Source organism: Prosopis cineraria, unplaced genomic scaffold, assembly GCF_029017545.1.
Source record: "Prosopis cineraria cultivar Desert tree isolate PC_DT_omini unplaced genomic scaffold, ASM2901754v1 PC10, whole genome shotgun sequence".
Lineage (NCBI taxonomy): Eukaryota > Viridiplantae > Streptophyta > Magnoliopsida > Fabales > Fabaceae > Prosopis > Prosopis cineraria.
This window is the reverse complement of record NW_026555341.1, coordinates 14,099,939-14,118,251: the sequence shown is the minus strand read 5'-3', so window position 1 is coordinate 14,118,251 and position 18,313 is coordinate 14,099,939. Positions and strand designations below refer to the sequence as shown.

Genomic DNA, 18,313 nt, shown 5'->3' with positions numbered 1-18,313 from the left:
TCTTCTTGCTCCAATTATAGTTGCAACATTTCTAAACCATTCCACACAGATTGGCATCTGTGTCATTGAGACTCCAAGCCCACACATCATAGTATCAATAACATTTAAGGCCAGTTTGTTCAAGATTAAAAAGGAATTGATTTTAGTTAAGCTTAACACAAAAGAGTTGTTGGGAGTATTAATTAATCATAAAGCCTTTGGTGAGAAAAATATAATTTTAGCTTATTTTGATATGCTATTCCAAAATAGGTTAGCCAAAAAAAAAAAAAAAAAGCAGCAGCTGGAAACAGTTTTTTTTTTTTTTTTTTTCCAGCACATTCCTAATGTTTAGCTTAAGGTTCTCCCAACAACTCCTTTATGCTCCCAACAACTTCATCATCATTAACTCAACTAAAACCACTTTTTTTTTTTAATCTTAAACAAATTAGCCCTTCCAAGAAAATTTCTAGTGCTATATATGATAATCCTTGTGATTAATACATACCTTAAAATAAGCCAATAATCATGCCTCCATACCTAATTCTCTGAATTTTCTGTCGTGAGAAGTTGAAACTTTAATTACACTCATCATCAATGGATTGACTACCACTAGCTCATCAATTGAAGTTAAAACTGTTTAATAAGCTCTTACAAACCATGGCACTTGACCACTTGAACTTAACACTAAAACACTAAAAAGGGTTCTTTGTTTCATCTATCAGCTGGAATCAGAAGCAGTCCATTCATTCCAGTCCTTATCAACATGATTTTGAGCCCACTTGATAGCAGCACGTGCAGCTTGTGGCCCTCCTGGTAATCCCCTCTCATTTACAGTATCAGCCATGTCAATGAATGGTAAGACCAAGAGTGTCCCAGGACCTCCATATTCTGAGTGTAAGAATGTACTGAAAATCTGTTCAATATATCCACACAATTCACAGCCAACACATGTTAGTTCATCTAACTATATTTGCGATGATCAAAAGAAGCTACAACTCATAAGGCTGCATGTGCATTCAACAAAAGGGCCAGACACATACATATAGCATTTAATTTGAACTTGAGAAGTTGTACAACAATCAAATATGAACAAATTCCAAGCAAACCAATCATAGAGATGTTAGTATTTCAAACATATTTTTCAATAGGACTCACTTCTTATTCATGGTAGTCTGGTTTGTTTATCACATATAAATTTAATCTATTTAAGAATCTGTCTCTTAGAATGTTGAAATGGACGTGCAGACATACACGTATAGATAAAATTCGAAATGAACACATATGAGAAAAAGTGGGGGTAGCACTTATTGAGAGAAAAATGGTAAATAATCATTTGAGATGATTTGGACATGTATAAAGAAGACTGCAGGAAGCATTAGTGAAGAGAGTAGAATAGATAACTTTGAGCCTTGTTAGGAGAGGTAGAGGAAAGCTAAAGAGAACACTTTTAAAAGTTGTTGACCGAGACCTCATAATTGACAACATTTCTAAAAGCTTGATAAATGATAGAGCATGATGGCGTCATGCAATTCATGTAGCCGATCCTACCTAGTGGGATAAAGGCCTATTGTTGTTGTTGTTATTGTAAGAATCTCTCTCTTAAGCAATCAGACATAACAATTCCTGATTTACCAGTTCAACAACTAAAATATGCAAATATTCATATGATAGACAGATGATAATCAAATGGGTACAAAATCCTCTCTTAAAATGTTAGATAAAGGCTATTGTGAAGATTTTCATGAACTCTTTAATTGTTGGAAGCGCATTACGCATTTCTCTATTACAAATAGAATGTTCTCCAGTATATTGAACACATTCAAAGCAAGGTAACAGTATAAATCTTTTGACACGCTAGTAAATCAGAAGAATCGTGACACAAACTATAATCCTTAGCTTTGTTCTCAGTTCCTATCCATATGTTAGCGCTCAGAAGTCAGAGAAGAGAACTTTTTGCTTGACTGGTACATTATCAGAAGGATCAAATAAAATGATCTGTTCAGCCACAATGTTGCTTTAGAATCACTTTAATCAAACGTGAGAAAAGAAAGTAAGCCCTAAAGATCAACAGAACATTTGTTTCTGCTCTCTAGAATTGCCATATTTTAGAACACAGAAGGGCGGAGAGCATAAATATGGTAACTCACTTCGGTGCAAACCCCTACAACTTCTTCAACTGATTCCCCATACATATCTTTCTTCGAAAGCTTCTTCAGAAGATGGTTTCTGAACTTCGTCGTCTCCTGAAAGCAGCACAAAGAGGGGATTAAGTAATTTTCTTCATCGAGAGACAGAGCCAAATATAATCAAAATATGAAACAGAAACTCACAGCATCAGCGAATTCTGGAATTGGGTCAGGAAATTTGTATTCGGCGGCTCTAGTAATAAACCTTTTGGTTGATGAGGAGGGAGGAAATCTGTGTTCCTTCGATGAAGGAAATGAGAAAGCTTGTTTGAATGTTCCTCCATATGAACGTCTGTGTTTTGAGAAGCATAATGAACGAACACAGAACAATGAAGAAGAAGAAGAAGAAGAAGGAATAGAATCGAATATTGAAGCGGCATAACACGAAGTAGAAGCGGCACTCCAAGACATTTTTGTGTTTTATCCTATCTCCTCTTCGCATGCCACGCTCACTGAGAATTTTAATGTGAACTTCGGCTAATTAGGCTCCGCATCTCGCGAGCGATAGATAGACAAAATATATATTTTTTAATTTCTATAATTTTATTAAGTTTTGTTTTTAATTCAAGTGATCTATCTATGCATGAAGTAAGAATTAAAAGCAAAATCTCTATTTATTGTTGGTTGAGAATCGGGACGCTGGCCAATAAATTTGATATGTCACTATTCACAAATACTCAAGACTTGACTGAAAGGAGACCAAGAAGACTGAAATTGGAAAGTTATCAACCTTTACGGCACTCGTAAATCAATCTTGAATTTTAAGTCAAGTATAATTATAAATTTTAAATTTATTTATTATGTGAACCATTCCTTCAATTTTTTGAACATTGTATTCTAATGTTTGTTGTCAATAAAAGTTAGCTTTGACTATTAATTAATTCAAATAATACAAAAAGATTTTATAAATTAAAAAAATAAAAAAATTGTAATAAAGAATTCAAAAATTACAAATGATGACCCAAAAATGGGAAAAAAAATAAAAAATTAGTCATTTTCTATAATTTTTTAAGTTTTTTTATTATTTTATGATCAAATAATAGTTAATGTTAACTTTTATTAATGGCTGGGTCAGATTACATCGTTTTCAAAATTGAAGAAACAATTTACATAATAAACAAATTCATGATCTATAATATTGTTGAATTTAAAGTTTAACAATAATTTACTCATTTATCCTATTTTTTTTTTTCTATTTTTCTCGTACTCTTTCCTCCGTCGAAATTAAGAAGTGTGTTTACAAAACATGAGATCTCAACTATTTACTACAAAAATTAATGGTGTGGATTTATAGTTAAAAAGTAGAGTGGAGAGGAGTTGGTCTCATGTGATGTCAATCAAGGATCAGTACTGCTCTCAGCATCCGAAGGAAAATTGTTGGCAGCTCTATTTTCTTCCTCAGTCTGCATCTCAATCCTTCTTCTTCTGCAATTTTCTCTGATCTGCTCCATTCTTCTTGAACGTTCCTTCATGGATCTGAATTTAACCAAACAAAAAACAAAAAAAAAAAGGAAAAGAAAAATAAAGTCACTAAGTTCCATGTAGCAATGCTCTCTCACATAACCAGCAAACACATAATCTTGTGACAGAATCAAGAGATAAAAAAAACACACACACTAGACTCATTTGGGGTGATGAATGAACCTGCAACGAGGCACAGAGCAGAGAGGGGGAGATAGTTTGCAAGATTGAGAATGGATTCTGATTAGAAACCACATTTTGTGGCAGAGATGGCAGCCACCGGAGGATCTTGTGGTGCATGTTTTGCCATGGCGAAAAAGTTGCTTCAGCTTCTGACAATATGGATAGGGACACTGGTTTAAAGAGCTATATCTACATTTGGATCCATGAACTACAAGTTTAAGCATCTCTTGCACCTGAAAAATACAAATGAAGACCCAATTTCTAGTGTCAGGGGCAACGTGTTAGCCATTGCCAAACTGTTCAAATATGAGAGACCTGTGTGACATGTAGTAAACGCTATGTGGAGAGAGAATGACTCAAGGGTTAGGTGATAGTGGAGCCCACCTAATTGTTGGGTTGCATCTCTTCTTTATTGTGTAAAGTACCTAATATCGTTAGCTTGCTTCACCTCGAGTTGAGGAGACTTTAACAAGAGCTCAAATAATTTTAGATTGAGATGAATATTAAAATCGTCAAAAACCCAGACTAATTTGGATCAAGCCAAGTCAAGACTATTCAAGTAGAGACTATATTATTAAGACTATTATATTTCTAAAACTCGAACTCAAAATCTTTAATTAAGCTAGTACAACTTCTTACTAGTTAAACCAAACGATTAGTGGTTAAGGCCCATTTTTTTAATTGTAAGGTCCACTCAACTTTTAAGTTTATCTCTTTTTATACAGTAAATGTTATTTATAATAAAGAGATCATGTCAGTTTAAATAAACTTGATGGATAAATCTTGTTTGATAAACTACTTTTTGGGGTCAAAGTCAAACTGCTTCAAATTTTGCTTCCAAAACAAAATTCCATTCAATAGCAAACTGTTGCAGGACAAAAGAGTCAAAACTTTGCCACCATGAAATGATAATAAAACACAATCTAGCAAGCTAATCTTGCCTGCAGCAGCAACAAAATTTCAATCTAAATTGACATTTTTACACTCACAAGTCCCAATCACATCAAGAGGTCTATCTGTGACCATATTTGGGAACAACTTTAAAAACAGTAACAGATATTAAAAATCACAAGGATACCTCTGTTATTTGAGCTTCTTTGCTTCTATCTGAGCATCAGAATCAGCTATCACTGGTGGAAGATTTGGGGATTGAGCAGCTGGATCATTCATATACTCCTCCCTAAGTAAGATTCACAACTTTCAGTATCTCATGATCTTACAACATCAATATATTAATAAAATTTGTAATAATCCACATTATTCACTATAAATATACCTCATTCTTAGATTTTTATAATTACACAAAAACATGACAAAAATTTTAAGAGTACATGTATTAAAACAGTTCTGTGCTTGAAGGATGTACAATAGAAATCAAGGATCAGCATGACAATAATAAGGAGGTCAAATTCAACACAGAACAACATGAAGCTTAGCAATTTGTATGAGAGACAAGTTCCATTCTTTATTTCATGTCTCTTTTATTGCAACTTATCAGAAATCTAAATCTTATGATAAGTATTCCATATTAAGTAAAATTAAACTTTAACTAATCATAATCAAGTATGTAAAATAACTTCATAAATGTAACTAGCAACATTTTGCCTCAGGGAAAAAGCTAAATTATTTACATGAACATATTCATTTTCATGTGATAGTGGAATAAGGTACAAGGGTTTGTTCCTTTTATTCTTGAAGGGTTTGAATCTCGAAATTCGACTATTCTGAAGAAAAATCAAGCTCTAATTTCATCATGGGATCTAGTCGATTTCATGCAACCATTGACATGTCTCTCAAAAAAAAGAGCAAAGCATTAAATTGAGTGATCTTACAAGTTAGCAGCTAAAGCTTGCCCTCGATTCTTCAGTCGGCGAGAAACACTCATGGGTTGAGATTCCATCAAGAAAATGAAAATTTTTACAAAGATTTGTAATTGAAACATGAATAAGCTTAAATTTACGGGCACGTACAATGAACGCATACATTGACAGTTTTAATTTCAAATACATCCAAACGTGATCAGTTAACATGCATGTTTTGACTTTTCATACAAGGAAGGTATTAAAAATTATCTTAATTATATTTTTCTTCTGAATGCCAAATAGATAAAACACCTAGTGCTCGTAAAGTCCGAATGGTTAAATGTACCACCTGTATATTACACACAAATACAAATTCTCACTAATGTGAGGTGTAAACACACGCCCTGGAGGGTTAATTGCAAACGACCTAGATTTATATAATGGATATAAAAATAAAAAAAAATGTTAACTCCATACTAGAATTTCTTTTCTTTTTTCGTTTTTCTTTTCTTATAGTTGAGTATGGAGTTTACTTTCAACATTTTGGAGCTTAGTAACTCAAAATAAAATTGGATTATTTATGTTTATCTTATTTGATGATTTGATATTTTATTTGTTATACATCATAAGCATAATACTTTTAAATTTCTTTATTACATCATCGATTTAATTATTGAAGAACTGATTAAACAATTAAACTCTTGACAAGTAATGTCATTGTTTCTTCTTCTTCTATTTTTTTTCTCAATGTTTTCCATTCTTAAAACATTTAAATATTACATATCATTTACATCAATTTTTTTTTATTGTAATAGCTTCTTATTTAATATCTATTACTCTTGTTAGAGTTGAGATGTTAGGTATATGTAATGGACCTATAGCTAGGCCAAGCCCATTTTTCCAAATTGAGCTAAATTTTTTTTGGTAATAAAAAATTTAGGTGAGTTGGATTGGGACTTATCAAGACTAAATCATACTTTCAAATTCAAAGAGTGCTTATATAGATTGTTCACTTATAATGTCATCATATTTGCAACAAGATATAATCCCACGGCATTTTGGATTATAGATCAAATCGTTACCAATTGGATTGAACCAATGTTTATTGATAAATTGAGCTACATTAATTAGTCTGGTTTGAATCTAATGAACTTTGTGATTATTGGAATGACTACAAAGTCAGAATACGAGCTATTGATACCAAGTAAATAAGATTAGACAAAATTCATCAATCGCTTCTCCGTGATATTGCATGCCGTAGTATGCTAATGGCTAAGATTCAGGTTTTTGGCATTGAAATTAGTATTTCACCAAGAGTTTCTTTCATATATTGGCCCTTATTGTATAAATAAGCCTATTACCTAACTGATAACTTGATCGGTGCACTGATTATATTCTTGTCAATATTTTGTCATATTGGATTTTCTCAATCAACACTGTCAAATTATAAATGTTTATCTTTGAATATAAGTTTTATTTATAATGTTTAACTTTTTTTTTTTGATAAATAAGGAAATGTAAATAGAAAGAAATACAATTACCCTACAGAACAAGAAAGGAGTGAACTTCCTTCCGGGATAGAACATGAAGACCTACAAGCAACATTAGAGCGCATTTGGTGATAAGATATGCATCAACATTGTCTTTTTCTACGAATGTATCCAAGATCAATAGTTCAATCTCAATGAAACAAAATATGGCATTCAAAGATCAAAGCTCGTTGAGCATGAAAATCATTATGTGGATCCTTAATTACATTCAGATTTAGTGCCTCTAAATAATCACTTCTCAAACTCATCTTTCTATGCCCACCATCCCAAGCTCTTTGGAGACCAAAAAGACATGCCCGAAGCTTAGCCACAAGATGATCTCCCTTAGGTAATTTAAGCAAAAATAATAATAATAATAATAAAAATAAAAGGAGAGTGATTGCTATCCTTAATGATACCTCATAGCTTGTATTAAAATTAAGATGAGAATAAACTTCATCAATAGACACACACACACACACTAACCCAACCATGCTATAAAAGAGGGCATTTTTAATGTTTAACTAGAGGTATATAAATTTATGGAGCACAAACTCAATACACTTTAAATAAAGCTAGTAATTCAAGATGGCCAGCTCAATTCAGACAAAGCTTATTCAAATCAAACTTAAAGTATCATATCATTTTAAAAGAGCTCATATAATTATGCTTGACCGTAATTTTTTTCAAATAAATTCAGATTGGCTCGTCGACTTAACTTAAATTATCGACTCTAATTTTAAATAAGGCGTATAAAAATTAATTTTGTTTTAATATTAAATATAAAATTTCATATTTATTATTTATCCCAAATCACTTCTAATTGCACAAATTAATAAAAGTATTTTCTAGTAAATGATTAGAAGGAAAATATTTTAGAAAAATCAACACTCATTTTTTACAAATAACTAATTTAACTATTTTTCTTAATTTGTGTGAATTAATTATCTAGTTCCTACATTTTAAAAAGGAAATTTCACAGTTTGTAAAAGAAAATGCAAGTTATTGTGAGAAACACAATTTGTTGCCTTGCAAAACATAGCAATCACCAAACACTTTTAATTTTAATTTTTTAATAAGTTCAATTTGCCTTGCAAATTATCTAGTTCTTCTTGTTTCTTTCTTTGTTTTTTTTTTTAGAGGAATGAAAGGGAGAGAAGCTTTTAACAAGTTCAATTAAAAAAAAAAAAGGAAAAAACATAGGGTTGTATAATGTTAATAGAAAAAATTGCAAGATAAAAGGACAATAAAAATTAATTTAAACCTTTAAACCCCACTTCTTTATTTTTTTTTTCAAAAATCGAACTCTTAAATCTCCCTAGCATGCCTTCTGAAAGGCGTTATTAGGTTCATGGGAAGAGCAATACTGAACTCGTACAAAAAGTGAGAAGCCGAAAACTTTTACATGTATAGAGGCAAAACTGAGTTACTAGTTACTTCCACTCCCCAAAAGAAAAGGCGAAAGGAAAAAATACAAAAAAAAAAAAAAAAAAACAAAAACAAAAACAAAAACTGACTTGCCTACATGATGACATGTTAAGTGCATATCAAGAAACCACCTTTCAACAGGACAAAATGGTGGGGCCCCCCCTAATGCCTAACCTTAAAGTTTCTCATAGTCAAAGATTTCTTTCATGTGGTTCAAGCCAAGGAAATCCCAGGAAATCAAACACTTCCTTTTCTGTGTGAAATTTCAAACTTGCTGTTCCTTTTCCACCCTGAAACATGAAGATGCATGATAATTCAGCTATGAATGCAAAGAAGAATATAGTAACCACCACCTCAGAATGAAGCCATACCCGTTTACCACCTGAACCCTGAATAGCCGGGAACAAACCAGTGTCATCAAGCCGGAATCCTTTAGATTCTGCCAGCAGTCTCAACCTACACTCAGTATCAAACAAAAGTGGCAGGTTTCCAACTCAGATGATCAAAAAGGGGTGAAAGGAGAGCAAATCGACCCATCCAACCAGACCAATGAATATATATTATCTACGCTGCTGGGAGCGTCCATTTATCCCAAGGGAAGGGGAAATAGTAAGCCAAGTAATTCTACCATGGTTGGTCATTTCATAATGGTTACCAAATTAACAAGTTGGAAATTTTATACAGAATAAAAGTGCAGTTTTGGAGTTCACATCAAGATCAACAAACATCATCGGATTATGGGTTGACAGTACATAAGCCAAGTCAGCTTCAAAGATCAGTGTCAATTGTCATAGTGGATCTCAAAGTTGAATCATTGAGGATTGAATTGAAAATAGCAATGAAGTGTAAGGACTGAAAAAGTTGGACAAATTGTAATGTAGTCATCCCAAAAGTTTAAAATACTCATTCAAGTTCTTATTGTATCCAAAATGACTCGGCAAGCAAAACTGATACACGAACGTTTAAAAAAAAAAAAAAAAAAAAGCCTAGCATAGTGATTGAAATTTATGAGAATCAAATAAGTCAACACTAAAGTTCCTGAGAAGTTCAATGCACGTAGAAGTAAGCATACCTCCTGTTCAACACATCATTTCCTGTCCAAGCTATAAGACCAAAAGCATATATGTCTCTAGGGTATACCTGCCAAGACATTATATTTAAACTAACATCTCCGAGCACTGGTCAAAAAAAAAAAAAAAAAAAAACTAACATCTCTGAGCTGTCTATATTGTCGATGTTCAAAAGCTAGCTAAGCAATAAAAGTATACGCGAGAGAGAGAGAGTGGACTGCTTAAATATATGCACCCCAGTATCTTTCAGATGACTAAGGAATTTATGATTTCATCAGAAATGGAAGCAGAAATTTAAGAAATTTTCAAACTTCAAAACCCTAAGAACATCATGCAGAAAATATGGCACCACAAATGCACATAAATAAATTCATATCATTGCGCCAAGTCAAAAAGAGAAATCAGGAAACTCAATAATTTTTCCTGAACTCTTCTCCATCAGGCAATGAATAAAAAGATAGATTTACCATCTTGTACCTTTAAATCTATACGATGCCGCAGCTCCCGTCCAGGATAGGTACAAAAACCAAAGTATGTGTCAACACCAGAATCAGTACCCTGAGTTTACTTGGACGAGTTAGCTTTTGCATTCACAAATTCTATAAATAACATGACCAAGGCAAGCTTTTGTACACACAAATCACAATTTGAAGAATAGGGCTCATACTGCCATTAAAAATTCAAGGAGAAACTTGTGTCTAACATAACGGACAAGATAACTCCACATGCACGCACAATCATTGATACGGCAATAAGATATACAGGGAACGTGTAACCTTCGGCCAAAAAAAAAAAAAAGGGTTCCTGAATATAAAAAACATTGGACCATTGTCTGGTGCATTTACTGTATTATTCCCATTAAGCCTCTATTAATTATATGGAATGATTTAGCATTATTAATAAGTCACTAAGTCAAACATTTGATATGGTCATTTTTGAAAATAATTTTAAATAACATATTTAAGAAGCTTAACTAATTTTAATCATATGTCATTGGTCTTCATGATTCGGTTATTTGTCTCTTATAAAAAGGAACTGAGGCTTAACTAATTTTAATCATATGTCATGGTCTTCATGATTCGGTTATTTGTCTCTTATAAAAAGGAACTAAGGGAGTACTTGGTTTTATAGGAAAAGGAAAAGGCCTTTAACCTGCCAAGTAAAAAGAACACTTGAAAATAGGAAAAACCTAATAGTACCTCTTCACTGTGAGTACTGAAAACCAAATCTTCTCTTAGGAAATTCATATCCTTTAAACGCTTTACAAATTTTGTCAAAAATCCTTTGTGACTGCAAGCCAAAAATAAATCAACTGAGCATTTAAACATGGAAATAGCGACTTTCAAAAGCCAAAGTGCAAAACATATAGAGGAACACACATTATTAGTCAGTCACTTTCTCTTTTAGTAGTAGTAAGGGCAAAATGATGGTCATGGATGCTGCATACCTCCTCTTTCCAATACCATAAATGGGAAATAGCAAAAGAAAATATTGAAAGTAAAGCTTCAAGCATCTCATAAATAGTTAAAAATGTAATGACTTAAGTTATTTGTTTAACAATTCAACAAACACATTCAAGAAACAAAAATAATAATAAAATTGCACACACTTTATTCATGATTCTACAAAAATCTTTATACAAGGAAGAAATTTTGTGTGCAATAACAATTGAAAACTGTCACTGCACTAATAAAATCTTAATTTAACTTTATTTTCTGGCAAAAGAATAGAACCAGAAAGCACTGAAAAATGATATATATGTGATGTATAAAATATCTCTTTCATTGAATTACATTGTTTCTTCTTCTTGTTCTTTTTTTTTTTTTTCCTTGGAATCAATTTTTGCCAGAAATCACGCTGTTTTTTCAAAGTCAGATTCTGGAATGAAAGATATCAGACTCACCTTTTTCCATCAGGATGTGTAATAATAATGTCCATATCTCCACATGTAGCTTTTCCACGTCTATATGATCCTCCACAAACAATCTCAACCTAAATGACATGATAGTGGCACAACCAAGATTTTAATTCAATCTTTGCTGAAAATATCACCGCACCAACATATGTTGAAATTATGAGCAATCTTAAATGACATTATAAATTGAAATTCACACAGAAGGTACTTAAAAAAGTTCATCCTAAACTTATAACTGCATTACATCATTTGAATTGCAACAGTTTGTAGATTATTATGATTATAACAAAATTATGACAGTATTCTAAGCCTAAAGCACCATCCCTGGAAAGAGACATAAGAATGCCACCAAAAATTGCATACCCAAACGATAGTCTGATATGATTGCATAACTTCAGGCTCAAACTAACAAACCCAATCTTATTTCATAACAAAAACCCCTCCCAAAGGACCCTCGACCTCAAGGGTTGTTTATAACAAAAGAGGAATTTCTGCCCTCAAAATGAAACAAGGAAATTTAAGTGGCATCCTTATCTGGGAAATCCTCTCACTGCACCAAAATTCTGTCATAAGTCCGCCTCCCTTCCTTACTTTGCACTTATACTGTATCTTCTTAGGCCTAACATCAAGGCCCAATCTTGTACTATTTCTTCATTCCTCATTTTACAAAGCTGGTACCACCTCTGGATAGGATTGCAAAAGCCAATGTTGGAGCCTCTACTTCCATCAACCTCATTGGTACCTAACATGTTGCTCCGAGGCCAAGTGATTGTTTGCCCATCAGAATTGTCGCTGGTGCACTAGTGACAGTTTTCACAAACATGCTCGGTTCCTTCTTGAAGGCTCGATCACCTTGCACTGAAGGTGTTCTTGCAACCCACAGTACTCTTGGATAGATAGCAATGAATTTCCACTCATTGTGCAAAACTCCTCCCCCATGCTTGTGCATAATTCTTGCATAAATACCTTCACCTTCTCAAGCTTGACTGCTAGGATAAAAGCTTGCTCCACTTCCATTTCTCTCCCATTGGAATGAACCAGCTCTGATACCACTGATATGATAAAACAAAAAGTAGAAAGAGGTAGAAGAGAGAGAATGGGAGAAAGGAATGGAGAATTCTGTTATCAAAAATCAAGACACCCTATTACACCCTTGCTCAACCCTAAACGTAACTTACAAGCTACAGCTAACTAACATGGTCCAACTGTCCAAGAATACAAACCCTCCTTTTTCATGCATGTCAAACTACTCCGAGAAATAACTGAGACTTACTCCAACTACTCATGTTTGGAGAATAATATATTTTGAAAATAGTTAGAATCCTGAATATGAAATTTGTCTCTCCCCTGTCCACCTTGATTGCCTGTTGGCTATTCTATCACATAACAGTTGGTTCTTTCAATGCAATCCTTTGGTCATTAAAAAAAGTTATTTCAATCAATGTACTCTTCATCACGTTGCATCATTGGCACTATACCAAAAGTAGTGTTGTATCATCAATTGATTATACTATGTGCATATAAATATACTCTTTGAGACATGGTAGATGTTTTTATTATATTTAGCCTAAAACTGAATCCATATTATACCTATTACATCAATATATTTATAAAGGATTTCCTCCTAACTAACTAATAGGTTACTAATCCCCTAACCTTCTTTGTAACCATACTCCCCTCTTAATATTAGATCCCTGTTCTCAAGGATCAGGACAAATCAAATCCTCAAGAGAGAATTCTAAAGACAACAAAAATGGAATCCTCTAAAGGAGCTAATACATTGGACATCAAATCCACACACTTATATCCCATAGTCCCCATTTCTCAGTTTGCTTGATGCCTTTGTGTTAGGCCTTTTGTTTCCTTTCAAGGCCCACCTCGTTGCTGTACAAGGTCCTTAGACGCTTCTAGATTGGTGGAGAAGCAATAGTATGTATAGGTTTGACCAACGCATGACAAACCAGCCAGTGCCTTGCTTAGAAACATCTTTTCACCTTGCCTCTTTGTACAAGCCTGCAATCCTTCCCAGCTTACCATCTCTGTTTCAAAGCTTCAAGGGGTTTGCTCAAAGTCAAAATTGCTGTTGTGTGGCTCAAGCAAGAAGCAAAGCATCCTAGAATGCTCATGCATTATTGAATCAGAGATCAAATTGGGATGGCTGTTGAGTTTCCTAGGAAGAATTTATCAGAACGTTGAAGAGCGAAAATGCTGTCATTATATCAGTTCTCAACATTAATTTAAGACTCCAAATCCACTGAATCAGCAAATCTAAACAGTTTATCAAAGATTTTGGGCTTGACAACAGTATTCCCAGAACTCATGATGACGAGCCACCTAGTAAACTTCAACAGAAAATCTGTCTTCACTCAAAGAAGATGGTCAATTACCAACAAAAGATGGAGGAAGTGAAAGTGTGAAACAAGAGAAGACAAAGGACAAAGGTTGATGAAGATTGAAGGATGGTCTAACTGTTGTGACTTGATGCAGCATCTACACTAGAGAATGGAGAAAGTTTTAGAGGCTTTTCCCTGAGGTTCGTTTGGCAGGTCACATCATGGAAAATGGTATGTCCAATCTTGTCAGTCGTTGCTGCTCTCTCTTTCTCTGCCTCATCCTTGGATTTTGCCTCTTCCTTTCTTTTATTGCAAGATTCACCTTTTCCTTTTTTCTTCTTCAAGCCTTGGCTTTTGTGTTGCCTAATAAATGAACCCAATTGAGGCACTATTCGCAGTCTAAGATTCCCACTTGACACTGCTCCAATCTTGCCTCCAAAAATGTTTGGGGTTACTTCATAGCCATGTCCACCATGAAAGCATGACTTTCAAGCCTTTTCAAATCATCAATCCCAGGCATATTGAGTCACCATCAGTACTATTTGGATCACATTTTTTACTAAGTGGCTATAAAATCAGCTTTGATACCAGTTGGTACATGGTGGACATTTTATTATATTTAGACTAATACTGAAACCACATCACACCTATTACATCAATATATTTCCCTATTTATAGAGTATTCCCTTCTAACTAACTAACAGATTACTAATGCCCTAACCTTCTTTGAACACTTGCAATATAAAAATGCATGAACAGAAAATACATCCCCACAGTGTTTAAAAGAAAATGAACTAATGATTTTACAGGACTTTGAAAGATCAAACATTTATCACAAGATTAAAAAACTCATGAATTCCAACCAAACTAGAGTACTTCTCACCCCAGGCAATATATCCTCGCCGACTTTCTGCAATAAGTTCTCCATCTCTTGTACCTATCAAATCAAAAAGGGTGTCACAAGCTTTTGGGTATAACAAAACAATTTTTATGCCACGAATATCATGCAAAAAGTATTACCAGACCTCATTGCGTGGAATCCTTTGCCTAATATCATCAAAGTATTTCAACCCTAACTTCTGTGCATTTGTTAGCGAATCATCATTCCTCAGATCATCTAATGTACGGTGCCCTTTCTCATACAATTTTAGTGCTGTGGCTGGACCTATACCCCACACTTCTCCAAATAAGGATATTGTGCGAACCTATATTTGAAGGGACAAAGGAGTAGGCAGTAAAATTCCAATACAGTATCCAAGATATTATTATTTTGCAGCACACCTGACATTTTGCATTTTATGTGCATCAAACAAAAAAAAAATGAAAATTCAAAACTCTCAGGCATAAAATTTTTTGCATGTAAAGACTTTCATAGTGACAGTCCAAAGTTAACAAACCACTCAATTGAACAGGAGTCAACACCACTCAGCTGAAAGATAGCCTTCAGATACAACTTAAGAAGTTCTAGCAGAGAATAATCATATGGTTTAATACAACAACAAATATCTATCAAAACAATGCGTGCATAAAAATAAAAGTGACCGTCTGTGGATTCCTACAATATTATATATATCATGTAGAATCAAAAAGCACATTCAGACATTGATAATGGGAAGGACCGAGGGATAAAAATAAAAATTATATGACTAAAAATGTTAAATCATGAAGAAAGTTCTCAAAGGTCTCAAAGTGAGCAGTGTTTACACTTGTGATACCTTCTCATCAGTTTCAAAGTGCTCCAACTTAGATAACTTGCCGGTGGTTATTATCTCCTGAATCTGGACACAGTAAAATCAATTGCTTCAGTTGTTATAGGACCAAATGTGAAAGAGAAGTCTTGAATGCATATAGGAAGATGCACAAATGTCCCATGAATTCCATATCCTGATTGTTGTACAATCAACAGAGTTCAATTGCCTTCAGAATGCAAAAAATCAATTCATCAGCTGCAAAGGATCATATGATTGTTACAACCAAGTACTAGCATTTAAGAGAAGGCGATCTCATAAGACAGAGACAAAATGAAGCTAATCGTAGATAGCAATTATTATATTAATACATTAAAAGTAAGATCATATCAAGGTCAAAATAACAGTAAATAAATCCGTATGTATCACAGCTTAAGATAGCAGTTTCTTAGCTCACTCACATGATCTTTCATTGATTTTCCAATTGATGGCAGGTTTTTGATCTGATCCACGCTTTCAATTTCAAATGGCAACTTCTCAATCACTGTAATAGCTTTGTGATAGCTAAAGGACCTCCGATCATCACCCAATGCTTTCAAACAGCATTAGCACAATAAACAAGAGCCCAAGAAAAATATAAAATAACATGAGAATTCTCTGCGGGAGTTATTTGGAGCTTACCTCTGTATATGTTCACGAGTTTCCCAAATATCTCTATTATGTTCTTGTTTAGATTAGGTGGACAATAAGGCAAGGATGACTGCAATGCTATACCCTCGTTAGAATATTTTCCAAAATGAACAAAGCAAAAAGCTTAGATGCCATATTTGAATTATATGACTTTTTGGCCATGGTTCCTTTTAACAGCAAAATCTACAATTTTGGAAGTTGCTAAAACTGTATATACTTTTGGAGAAGCTTGTTCTCAAACAACTCAAACTTTTGAGATGGTCTTTTGACAATTTACACGACACTATGTGAATTTATTTGGTGAAGCTTACACTTCCTAAGTCTAGACAATCTAGGGAAGAAAGCTATTTTATATGATATACATCAACTGTAGGCTTCTAGATCTTACTGCCTCATTTTCAGCATTAGGACTTTGAGATCTTGTATTTGCATAATTTAAACCTCGAATTGAATCACCATGACCGCTTGCTGTACTGGCGATGAATATACTTCATTTTCTCTTCTATCTCCAGTAGTTTCAAGATTTACTGTTCCAGTATCCTCAGAAGAGGATTTGATCTTTTTGTTGGGTAACCCTTTATCGTCGCTGTAACTACTTCTATGAACTGGTTTAGGGCCCAAAGACTTATCACGTACATTTTCATCATCCGGGCCCGCCTTCAGTATGTACATATCCTCAGATAGCTTCTCCCCCGATTTTAAGCTGTCTTCCAACCATTGATAAAGGAGAACTCTCTGCGGCAATGATCATTAAAGCACTTTATGAGAATAAATAATACAAACCCACATTACAAATTTAAAGGATGGGAAGCAGGTTCACCAAAGGACTAGACTACAAAATAGTTTCCACTCAAATTTCCCTATAGGATTATTATGTACAAAATTCTTTGGAGAAACCAATCATGTAATATACTCTTTTCTATCATGAACTTATTCGCAAAAATCACACAACCATGCTTTTATTGAAATACTTAACAGCAAAGAAATAAAATCTGTCATTTTTCTTTCCCAAATAGCAACTTTCAGATGCCACAAGATACACTAAAGAAGCGAGTTACACTTCTGTTTTGATAATATAACAGTTTCTTCAACCAGAAGAATTGAAGCGAATTCGTCAAAAAGCAAACCGCAGCAAGTTCGGAAATTAAGATGATTTGGGAAAAAAAAAAAAAACTTAATTGAAGCAAAAGTAGGGGAAATCAGCTCACCCCTTTAAAACGTGACAAACGCTCACTATCCAATTGCTGGAGAAGGGAATCTGAGTCCATAGCCAAAATGTAAGTAACCCTTTTGGACAAACGCTCTTCTATAACAGCCCCCATTTGCACCAATTTCTGCTTCCAAATCTTCAATAACAAAGCAGACAAAAGAAACGGCAAGAAATTATGAAAAATGAAGAATCATGGACCAAACAGAAATGCAGGTAAGAACAAAAAACAAAAGCACGCATTGACAAGCATATAAGTGCATGCAGTGAAACCTGCAATCGACGAGCTTGAACTCGTTTTTCAACTAAGAAAACGACCATTCCGGAGAACATGCCTTGTGGAAGAGATGAACTTGAATTCTTCGTTGTTTTAGCCTTTGGCGCCATTGTGACGGGGTCGTTTCTTGTAAGAGACACTCGGGTGTCTGTCTTCTATTACATAACGATAGAGGGGTCGAATAGAAGCATAGCCAGTGATCGAGTGAGACCAGACCAGGGCGACCTACGTGTCGCATGGACGAAAAGCCAAGTGACGTTATGTTGGATAGTGGTCATGCCCAAAAACCCTAAACCCCGATTACCAGCTAGCAAAGCAAGGCAGTAAAATACTTAGATCGACTCCACTAGTCACTTGGTTGGGCTAAAGAAATGACGGATGAGACATGGCTTCATCTTAACTCAAAGTTTTGTTTGTTAATTTTTTTTTTCCTAAGTAGAAATGATTGGGTTACTGTAATTGAACAAGATATAGGATTAGAATAATGGTCTTAATGGTCAAGTAATTCATTTTATTTTCTCTCTCTTTATAAACTATTTGAGTGATGTTTTATACTTAATTCAAG

The 18,313-nt window shown here is 34.0% G+C and overlaps 2 protein-coding genes across 2 annotated transcripts; both read right to left on the bottom strand.

The window, feature by feature from the left end:
* Positions 1-431: 431 nt before the first annotated feature.
* LOC129321892 (protein PLASTID REDOX INSENSITIVE 2, chloroplastic) lies at positions 432-2,642 on the bottom strand. The gene is made up of 3 exons (XM_054967841.1): positions 2,310-2,642; positions 2,127-2,222; positions 432-892 (listed from the first exon to the last, which is right to left on the bottom strand). Exons 1-3 carry the CDS (start codon positions 2,574-2,576, stop codon positions 698-700), a joined length of 558 nt encoding a protein of 185 aa, XP_054823816.1. The 5' UTR covers positions 2,577-2,642; the 3' UTR covers positions 432-697.
* A 5,886-nt stretch (positions 2,643-8,528) lies between these two features.
* Positions 8,529-18,065, bottom strand: LOC129323210 (DNA polymerase lambda). The gene is given in 15 exon segments (XM_054969818.1): positions 8,529-8,858; positions 8,940-9,024; positions 9,641-9,708; positions 10,116-10,196; positions 10,838-10,928; positions 11,542-11,630; positions 14,770-14,823; positions 14,912-15,091; positions 15,602-15,664; positions 16,036-16,166; positions 16,256-16,334; positions 16,653-16,756; positions 16,759-16,999; positions 17,473-17,610; positions 17,745-18,065. Coding segments are annotated over 15 exon segments (1,617 nt in total). The 5' UTR covers positions 17,859-18,065; the 3' UTR covers positions 8,529-8,759.
* Positions 18,066-18,313: the final 248 nt, after the last annotated feature.

Bases quoted from the DNA above. Each gene is read 5' to 3' on its own strand.
- LOC129321892 (XM_054967841.1), bottom strand. From the start codon at position 2,576: ATGTCTTGGAGTGCCGCTTCTACTTCGTGTTATGCCGCTTCAATATTC. The intron at 2,223-2,309 runs GTGAGTTTCTGT...TGCTGCTTTCAG, and splicing joins TTCCAGAATTCGCTGATGCT to GAGACGACGAAGTTCAGAAA. The intron at 893-2,126 runs GTGAGTTACCAT...TATATTGAACAG, and splicing joins TTGTAGGGGTTTGCACCGAA to ATTTTCAGTACATTCTTACA.